At 39.5% G+C, this 10,574-nt stretch overlaps 1 protein-coding gene across 1 annotated transcript; it reads left to right on the forward strand.

The window, feature by feature from the left end:
- Positions 1-5,281: 5,281 nt before the first annotated feature.
- Positions 5,282-9,709, forward strand: LOC111271134 (uncharacterized). The gene is made up of 3 exons (XM_022851731.2): positions 5,282-5,639; positions 7,334-7,632; positions 7,873-9,709. The coding sequence occupies exons 1-3, from the start codon at positions 5,628-5,630 to the stop codon at positions 8,000-8,002; spliced, it is 441 nt and encodes a 146-aa protein (XP_022707466.1). The 5' UTR covers positions 5,282-5,627; the 3' UTR covers positions 8,003-9,709.
- Positions 9,710-10,574: the final 865 nt, after the last annotated feature.

A 10,574-nucleotide genomic window follows, 5' to 3' on the forward strand; every position in this document is an offset into this window, starting at 1 on the left:
CAACACAGGGCCAACAAGAATCAGCAGGAAAGTTGCTCCTGTGAAATGAAAGTTCCCTCGACAGCTGAGGGTGAATTTTAGAGGTATAAAAAACTTCTGGAAGAATTCTAAGAATGGTTGACGAGAAAGTTTTATAGCATCTGCTCATCATCGTACATAATACCTGAATCTGGTCTCAGTCTTATTACTTTGACCAGCAACCGCTGGTGAACATCTAGACAAGTAAACAAATGCAAGTATTTGATGAAAACATTTATCGAAGAGAAATCTTGTTTGAGTGACATGAATCTCCCGAAATAAAGATTATTATGGAGCGTTGAAGTATCATCTCATGGAACCTGGAAAAAGACGGCAAAGCAAAAATTTGATGGCAAGTAGGACATTCTGCATAGATATACTTCACCAATTTTATGAAGATAGGCAAAACGACATTCCGATATTCACCCGTTCGTTGCAAAGACTTCTACTAAAGCGATTTATATTAAATATGTGAGAGGAGTCGGCCAATGCTTTTATTCAGTTAACTATCCACGAGATCGGAGATCCCTACAGATAGGACGTAACAACATCAAACAAACAATCCATATACACAAACCTTTATCTGAACGACCTGTCATCCTGTGTTATACGGTGTTCGTAAAAATACGACTTTTTTGTAAGATTTCTAAATTTCGTAACTGCGCGTAAGTAATCAGGGTGAACGTTCGATAGGCCCAGCTAAGGAGAAGACTTCTTCACTGAGACATCTAAATGCAACATTATATGGGGCAAATGAATATGCTGTAATACAATTTACAATGACAGTGTCTTAAGATATTCCCCAACATTCGTTATCGTATTGTAAGGCAAGTATGACTGTGCGCGAATTTACAGCTGAACTTAAACTTTAAGTAGCCACTAGAATTTTTTTCAAAGCTCTGCTCGCGTGTGGCGCTGCGATCCAATAAAGGGTGATAAACAGCGAACAGAAATTGAGCTGCTCTATCCGCCAACGAATCGTGGCGCATTGCTACGTTTGACCAAGAGACGTTTATTATTATTTTTTATTCTTTGTTGATCAACGACTTCAGTTTCTTATGATTTCGCTTCTTGCACCTGCAACCACGATGAAGATGTGGCGCGCGCTACGTGATAGAAAAATCAATGGGATTCTTTTATGTGCACAATAGCCTAGGTAGCTTATTTCTAATTTGGTTTTTATCGTTAAAGGATAGCTATCGCCAATAGAGACTTCGATCGTTCCGTGGTGAATTGCAGTACACTGCATTTTTTGCGTTTGTCATTGGTAAGAGCGACGACCAAGTCCGCTTCTTCTTTCTAGTGATTTTTAGACACTATTCAAATACGCGCTTATTTGTACAAATGAATGACTCTGTGATTTCGTGCACACGACCTGTAAGGTTTGCTTCGCAGACGTTTTTTTTTTTGGTGATTTGCTCTCGTTGCGACTATCCGTGCTGCCGCTGCTACTGCAGTTAATATCACTGTTGAAGGACAAATCGAAACGAGCTTGTCCACGTGGAGGTCACTAACTATGGGTTCATTGAGACTTTGATTTTTATCAACAGTTTTATAGTGTTCGATATTACGAATCATATTGCTCATTGTGCTCGTACACGAAAACTGCTACACAGATGCTCAGACCTCATGGTCGCAGAGCTAGTAATTGCATTATAATTGGCAATACCAGTAAGCATGACACGGTTTGCGGAGATGCCCAATAGCTGAAGAATAACCATATTGCTTTCACATTGGAAAACCTATTTCCCCGCGCGGTTTTTTTTCTCTAGAGCCAAAGAAGAATGATTCAGGTGTAGATAGCTTCACAGAAACGCCAAGGATGTAAGCGGTCATTTTTTTTTTTAACAAAATGCTGCATAAACCACTTAGATCGTTAATAAGGATTTACTTTTCGTAAAAACAATTCGTGTGGGCAAGATGCCAGTTTGAGTGAAGGATTGAACTAAAAAAGTCTGCTCTTTGCCCGTTTAGGCCATCGGTTAGAGTTGTAGATCTCTAGTTACGCAGTGATCTGGAAAATTACATTTTGTTAGATAAACAAACAGACACTTACATATATCTGCGTCACGATATTGTTAAAAAACTGATAGCAAAGAAGAAAAATTGTAGCTTAATATCTTTGACAAATTATGACAGATACTATGTTCTTCTGCGCCAAGAACATACTTTCAACATGTGGCTTTTTTGAACGTATCGGTACTTATGGCTTCCTGTGATTTTAATATCGTCGATCATATATAATTGTAATCTGTAACTTAATTAAATTCTAGTAGAAAGTGTAGGTTATTCGCTTTGTAGGAAGGTTGTCAAAATCAATGTGGTGCTATTGAATTATCTGCAGGTGATTTATATGAGTGGGAGAATATTTGACATGAGAAACCGTTACCGAAATTGACCGACAGGTATCTTTGAAGGTCATCTAGGCTTCAGGATCGGTTCGCACCTTTGTGACTGTTTAGGCTAACGCCCATCAAACGAATATTTTAGACCGTCAGAGGAGCCCGAAGAGTCGTATCGGTGTGTGAATAACTTATTATATATGATTTCTAGCTTAATCACAGCCAGTATCGGTTAAACAAAGGTATTAATTACACCAATTTCGGTTTTCTGAAACAGACCAGAGCTGAGTCACGAATGACGAGGTCTTAATCTTGTATAAGCTAGTGGCTGCCGCTAGCAAATCCAAAACGGCTTGAACTTTCCCAAAATATGAAAGTCTCAGTTAGGCACGCACGACCATTGCCAGGTCAAGGACGCTTTGGTTTCTAAATTTTTCGGACAACATTTTCAGTGACAACGCCAGCGTTTCGCGTATTTGGTACACCAACACAAAAAGATCGAGAGAAATCTTTAGGTGTTAGTCAATAATTAATAAGTGATTTTTTAAGATATGTGATAGTTGAACCTTGCACAGTATAGCACTAAATTTGAACTCTACTAATTCTCGTCTAGGATTGCGATCTTATAATATCGATACGGTGTTGGCTTTTTTATCATTGTCAGGAAGGAAGCAGTAGGGGCCTTTTAGAACAGTTGAAATGCTTCCATTGAATGGCTGTGTATTTGTGCAGAACGAAACAGTAGAGCTACAGTACATAACAATTTTTTTGTTAAAAGATATTGACCATCAACTTTATTTAAGACATTTGAAATGCCTCCGTCTGTTTCTAACATTACTTTTTCTTCAACTAAATAAATAATGCTATCAATTTCAAGATGTTTTACATGCTTTCTAATTTGAGCGGCATACCAACGAACACTAATTAAACGTTTCTTTTAAGACATTCGTTTCATCAATATAGAGAGCTCGTTTAAGACTGCGATAGCGAATTCTAATATGGTGTTATCTGTAATTTCAGCCAATGGCTTGACTTCAACGTATCGCTTCATATAAGTAATGTTTAGTGAAAAATTTAAAAAGAGTTGTGCAACCTTTGTACGAGTATCGATGTTTAGCCGTTGATGTTACTGCTTTAAACTCAAATCCAGCCTCGTGGGCTGTTCACAGGTTGTTTTAAATGGTAGTGTCAATTCATTATTTGCAACGCTCTAGATTTTTTCGACATGTACGTATGTATTAGTGGCGCCGTTACATGGTTGTTGTTGTTATTATAATCAAGTCAATGAAAAATGTCGAGATTAGCTAACTCAAGTTGCTTCAGCTCAAAATTAAATCAAAGTCAAAATAGTTGCTTTTAGAGAATTTATGAATAATTGACTACCTGCTAATTTGAATCATAATATGCCAGCAAGTTCTGCCTATTTTAAGTGACCACACGGGGTTATCCCGATAAGAAGATGATGATACCTTGGTTTCATGGTCCCGTGAATAACCATCCATGGGAGAAAAAGGTTAAATCTTTATTGTTAAGAAGCGGAGATAGATCATTTAAACGCACCTACCACTAGCACTATTGTGAGCCACTGGAAATAATTTTATCTATCATATAGCAACGAAGGCCATATATACATATATACGCACGCAAGCCCACACAGACACTCATCCAACATGCTATTAGAGTTTTTCTGCGGCACTGGCTTCCCAACTACTCGTATCTAATATAAATAGTCAGTAAAACAGCCAGAAGAATTCACAGCCTTTTCTTCTTCACTTTTACTACTGCTGCTTGAATATTTGTTACAATTATTTTTGAAATATATATATCACCATATGTTATATGTATTTTGATTGCCGCGTTATTACGATAACTATATAATGAAAGTATTATAAGAAGAATTTTACTGTAGTACCTAATTCTTTTGTTGACCAGTTTTGCGTGTGATTTTTTTCCCGTTTCTCACGGTTGTTGGCTCACTGAGTGTGGCTATTGTCCGATGATGACAGACGAGTCAACTGTGATAACGCGAACGCCATTAGTTAGGCCGTGTCCAGCATATCTTCTTATCGGCCACTGCTACGGACAGAAGATCGTATGGTCATTGTTGAATAAATTTGATGGAGGGCCACCTTCTAGGCTTCTTGTGAACTGGTGGTCGTAATAGCAACAGCAGAATGGTGTTCCGACCTTGTCAGGCCGATTTGCCCCCTGCCCTTCCTCCTCCTCCTCCTCCTCCTCCTCCCTCATTTCGGACCACGACAACCACCTCCGACCCCATCTGATCTTTACTACTGCGCAGGACACGTTTGCTTTGTCTAGTGACAAGGCTAGCTTCTAGTTTCTTTCCAACAAACTGGCAGCTTTACGCATTTATGAGAGGGCTCGCTGCATCATCAAACGCTGTCGCGTTCATTGAAAGCATGGAGATGAGTAGGTAAGCTATAGTTGGGGGCAAAAGACATTACAATAAACATTACTTCGATGGTAAGGGAGGAGTTGCAAGATAAACAGGAGAAAAAAGCGAAAGAAAAAACAACAAGATCAACAAAAACAAGGTAATGATTATTTGCCTGTTATCGATAGCGTGCACGATGGGCTTGATATATTACGAATCTGTTTGTTGATATGAAGCTTTGTATGCCCGCGTGTCATCTGTAAGCACACATCAACCTCCTACCCACCCTCGTGCTTTTCCTAGCGAGCTGCTGATGTGGTAACATCGTCTCTAGCAGTCAATCTACCCCGCTTTTTCAATGCGTTGCTTTAGCCCATCGCTGGCGACAACTGAGCTATATCGCTGTCGCGGTTCTCGTGCCGCTGGGTATGCTGACGGCGCACCAGTGGGGGCGCTGCTGTCGACCCTTTGACGGATGTACAAGGTCACGGGACTATTTAAGCTCTGTACGAATACCTCACGGAATCTAAGAAGTCATGCTCGTCTACCGATTAGGTCATCAGACACTAACGAAAACCACTTAACGGATTTATTATCGACCTTTGTGTTTTGTTCTTAACAAAGTTAGAGGTAATTATTTTGCTGTGCTCATTCAACTTTCTACGTGAATGGTCTTTGCCGAGTGGAAAGTTAAGGCCAGAGCCACGTGCTTTCACCGCGTGAAACCAGGCGCAGAAAAGAAGTTTAAAGTTTAATGTGGCTGTAAACGCTTTTGGATGGCAGTGCAGTTGCTCGAGTTCGTCTGAAGAAAAAAGCTTGTTAGTGTGCTTCGGAACAAGTGCCATACGTACAACGCTGTTAGGCGAAACGTGATGAAGTTCCTCGTAAGTGTTAAGATGCTAATACGTTGGTAATGCGCTGTGAATGTCACAGTAGTGATTAACGTCACAGCTATTTAACTTACTTCGAGTGGGGAGACAAGTATGAAATTAAAAGTCTTTGAATGTGTAGAAAAAGTACTCGCACATCCATATTCAAAGGATTCCACGTTGAATCTTGACTCGCCTTTCTCTGTTGGCAACTTTTAAAGACCTACCGCGCCCGCAGTATCTGTTTAAGTTGAATAGTTACCATTAGAAATGTGAGATAGTAGTTTACTCTGCGCTAGAATAAAAAATCGCATTTGAGATGGTCGAGATTCGAAACCCGCTGTAGACAACTTTTGCTTTGTGATGTAAGAACAGAAGTACCCCACATTAATTTTAAAGCATTCAAATCCAGATGTAGCAGCATGATAGATTGTGCTCGCACACTCTGTTAAAATTTCTGCACCTTGTGTACGCATTTAAAACTCGTCTGCTTTTTAGGCAGGACATTTCGGCGGGCAGTCGTTCTTCTCGTCCCCCGTAAGGCGTTTCGTATCATGTGGTGATTTTTCAAGCAAATAATCCTATTTAGCCTTGAGTTAGCTTAACTAATGTCGATCATAGGTATCACTTCGATCTCATAAAAACAATCACCGAAATTAGTTATCTTGATTAGTCGATATATGCTTGAAGCTTTTATGTGAGAAGAGTATTCCGGATTATTATAAAGTGACTTGTCAGTTACCTTTTTTCGTCATAAGATGCGCAAGTTTAATACGTTGCTCTACCGCCCTGAGAAGCTTGTCGAGTATTTCGTGATAGAAATGATATTTAGAAGAGTTGTTCTGTCGAGAAAATCCTTATCTTACCTAATACTGTAACACAAAGTGTTCTTACCAATGTTCGAACGACTGCATCTCCGGCTTATCTGCGGGGCTCTGTTATACAGTAAATACACATTGATAAAAAAAGCATTATAATGCGCAGCTTTATGAAGTTGATATGGCCGTCCTGCTGCATAATTGAATAATATTAGAACTACAATTCGTCGTATCAATTCCAAGCTGTCTGAACTCTGATAGGGGAATACATCATTTAGTGAAACGTTATATACAAGAATTTGTACATACGTACAATTTGCTTTGATCTACAGTCGCATATACTGATTACTCATGCCGATCATTGAGTAATTACGAACTCATTTATCTTTGACTCATTAAATATAAGCTTTTATACGTATGAACAAAAACTGCAATGCTATGGCGTATTTTTCGAGGGAGGGCTCTTAAATCGAATTCAACGTATAGCCGGATGCGATGGTAAGAAAGATGAGAAAAAATATATAAATCCACTATACTTTTTGTATTAGCCAGAGTAGGAGAATCCGCAGTGAATTCAGGGTTAGCGCGCTAATTATTCAAACACAAACACCTCTATTTCAACTAGCGTAAGCTTGCTTTTTTAGCTTCACGTAACTTTTGCCCCCTATCCTGTGTAGTTATATCGAATTTACGACGATCTTTTATAACGTTGTCCTCAGACCTGGTCGTTCAGTCCACATTTATAATCATTATCGTCGTAACAGATATGTGGACGTATTAACTAAGGCTAAGGCCAGTAGGAAATATGGTTTTAAAAAGCATCATTTAGCCTGATAAAATACATAAGTTCGAATGTTTGTTTTGTTTTGTTTCTTTTTTGGAACTTTATAGATCGTTATCGTCTGTTTGACAATCGGCATCCACGCAGGTTTCCCAAAGGGCAGTGGTCAGGATGGTGGCTTCTCGGGAGGGTTTGGGAGAAACTACGGAGGGGGTTTCAGCGGGAGCCGTGGTGGCGGTGGCAGACATAGCAGACAGCAGCAGAAGGGGGCGATCCTTCTTGTGAAACAATCGCCAGACAGCCACAGAGGTGGCGCGGGCCGCTCTTTAACTGTTTCCGGGCCGACACACGTCGTGCGAACGATCCATCATATTCAGCGAGTCGATAATGGTGGCCAGGTTCTCGTCAGGTACATATGGGTACATAATAAAATGTTCATGTATTCATCCCTACTGATTTATGGATACGTTACCTGTCACGTACGCATACAGGGTGCCGAAGAAAAGAAAAACAGAAATTGTTATTTGCGATAATCCAATTGTCTGTATGCTATTATTGTTACTCCTATGTAGGTGACTTATGCAAGACTCATGAGACACCAGTTATCAGTTTACTGGCTTTTTCAATTTCGACTTTTTTTTTTTTACAGAAGTGGCGGTAGTAGCGGAAAACAAAGCGCTGAACCTAAATACCTATTGCTAATCAAAACAGATCAGGCGTCGCATGGCCGCGGAGTTCAACGACAGCAACGACACATGCAGCAGCGGGGTGGATGGTAGATCGTGATGTATCCGGGTGACAGCAACGATAGTGTAGTGTCCTGTTGACTGCCCGTGATAGCCTGGTGGGTAACGTATTCAGTCGCTATTCTCAGGAACACGTGGTCGGACATGCGAGCATAGATACATAACACTTCGTTTTATACCGGGTGCCAGCCGTCTTCAGCCGGGAGTGCTTAGCAGCGACGCCAGACGTAAAATTCGAAACATTTAGACATTTTCTTGGGGGAACTGAGTGGTTTTAGCATCTTGTAAAGTCTCTGCCGGTCGTTTTTATCCAAAGTCAGTTCTAAAATGTGCCTAGCTAGGTCACCGTTTATAGGACTCAGCCTGCTGCGCAGCACTGTACTGGCGTATGGCTACGATCCGTAAGTGCAAAAAACACTTCACTGTGTAGATACTGTTGCTGTTACGACGCCCTAAACTAGATGATACTTGTCTAGCGACAGAGGGGATAACAGGTACGAGGTGAACGAAAGGCGAGAGATAGAAGAGCATGATCGATGGAGCAGATCTCGCTAGAAACGTGCACCTGAGTTTGCTTGCTTATTAGAACGATGTACCTGAATATGAACGAAACAATAGGTTTCAGTTACATGAAAAATTCGTTTTCATTATGTCGCAGTTAGACCAACTTGATAAGCTAGAAATTCATTGAATAAGAGCCAAAGTGATATGGACCATAGAGGCCATTCAGGTCACTGGAGCAAATACACTTAGACAGCAGAAAAGCGAGAGGATCCTGTTTTCTACTGAGGTACTAGCACTCATAATAAAAGCCAAGAGATTATTTATCTCAATACAACATCTCGCGACAGAACTGATAGTTTAACTTTTGTAAATGCTTATAGATGGTGACTGAACGTTTCAAATATGTAAACGTACTAATGTGCACTCATCGTCAGATCGATCAGTGGATCACGAGACGCAAACGCGAACGGAAACAGCCATGTAAATAACAAGAATAATAATTTGGGAAATTGGTTCGCGAATGGCAACACATTCATATCGCTTATACCCTGTAGAAGCCGATGATTAGAATGACCCAATATCGGATCTCCTACTTTTACCCCCCCCCCCCCCCCCTGTGCTGTTGTGTCAATACTTTGTGTAGAGAAAATTGGGTTTATAAATGGTCTACAGTGATATATCATCATCTGCTTCTATTATGAAAATCATAATAACAATAGATAGTAGTGCAATAAGCAAAAATAAACACAATTTAAATTTGACAGGTACCTTCAGAAGTATGAATAATCAGGAGATTTTTCCTTTTTTTATAGTTTTATGTGACGGAGAATTTCATCAACGTTGATTGATTGAGCAAAGGCGATTAAGTGTATCTTGACGCAATGTGTTTAGAGCTTTTAATATTGCAGAAGAGGGCTTCCAATTTATTTGATTGTTAAATAGTTTCATTTTTCTATATTAGAGTCTAAATTTTTACAATATCGCAACGGACCGAAAGCGATAGCGCCGTCCGTGGCCGTTATCATGTGCGCTATAACCTGGATTTAAATTCTGCTAACGATAATATTATGACTCTATTAGATCGAGGTGATAGGAGTACAGGTAGATGCCAACGATAACTCAACGCAGCCGAGAAGTTATTTGATTTCATTGCCATAGATACGATATGCAAACGAGTAATGAAGACGAGTTTTCGGCCCAGTTTTGGGCAACAATAAAGTTTATTCTTATTTTTTACTTTTTTTTTTTCTTTATTATTTCTAGATAGTAATTAAAATGTTTACTATCAGCTACCGTGGTTAGCTGTAACTACTAAAAATGGTAAGTGAAATTGTCATCAAGTATCTGAGTAACTGCTGTAATTGTTTTATAATAAGAATGTTGCGTCGTTACACAGATTTTCCAGGTTCAAGGCCCAGTCATGGCAAAACCGTTTTCAACACGTTTTCTGTTACCATATTCATAGCTCATTTCTTGATTTTTGTAAAAGTACTAGAGCAACATCTCTGCATTCAACTATAGTTACTAAACTATATTTATGAACACTTATATTATATTAATAATCAAGTAGATGATATCAGTTAATGTCTTATTATCCACAAAATCTACATTGGAAATAATTACGTGTCTTTTACGGTCATGATATATATATAACATTTTAATCGACTAGTTCCGATGTTCATAATCTCTCTGCTTCTTCTAGTAACCGCGTGCAAAGGTCTGACGGTCTGTGTAAGTTCGATCCACAAGTTTAAAGTTACGTCTGCTTCTATTCTTCATGCGCATAGTTGACGTAGGCCTGACATCGCTACGGAACGAGATATATAATTTGTTGATTGACATGCCTGGGGCCATCTTTAGGTACTTGTTTTGAATTGCATCCATTGATCTCGATTCAGTGCGTAGTAACTACGGTACGTAAGTGTATCTCAGTAAATAGTATTTTCTAAACAGTATGCAATCTCAGCGCGTCGTACAAGCCTATAGACACTTGGGCGTTTCTTCTTCTTCGGTTTGTGTGTTTACTTGTAAAATCGTTTTGTTCTTTACATAATATTTGGATGACATCATTTTTTATTACTACCGTAATATTACATGGTGG

Source organism: Varroa jacobsoni, unplaced genomic scaffold, assembly GCF_002532875.2.
Source record: "Varroa jacobsoni isolate VJ856 unplaced genomic scaffold, vjacob_1.0 scaffold_168, whole genome shotgun sequence".
Classification (NCBI taxonomy): domain Eukaryota; kingdom Metazoa; phylum Arthropoda; class Arachnida; order Mesostigmata; family Varroidae; genus Varroa; species Varroa jacobsoni.

Bases quoted from the DNA above. Each gene is read 5' to 3' on its own strand.
- LOC111271134 (XM_022851731.2), top strand. The intron at 7,633-7,872 runs GTACATATGGGT...TTTTTTTTACAG, and splicing joins GGTGGCCAGGTTCTCGTCAG to AAGTGGCGGTAGTAGCGGAA.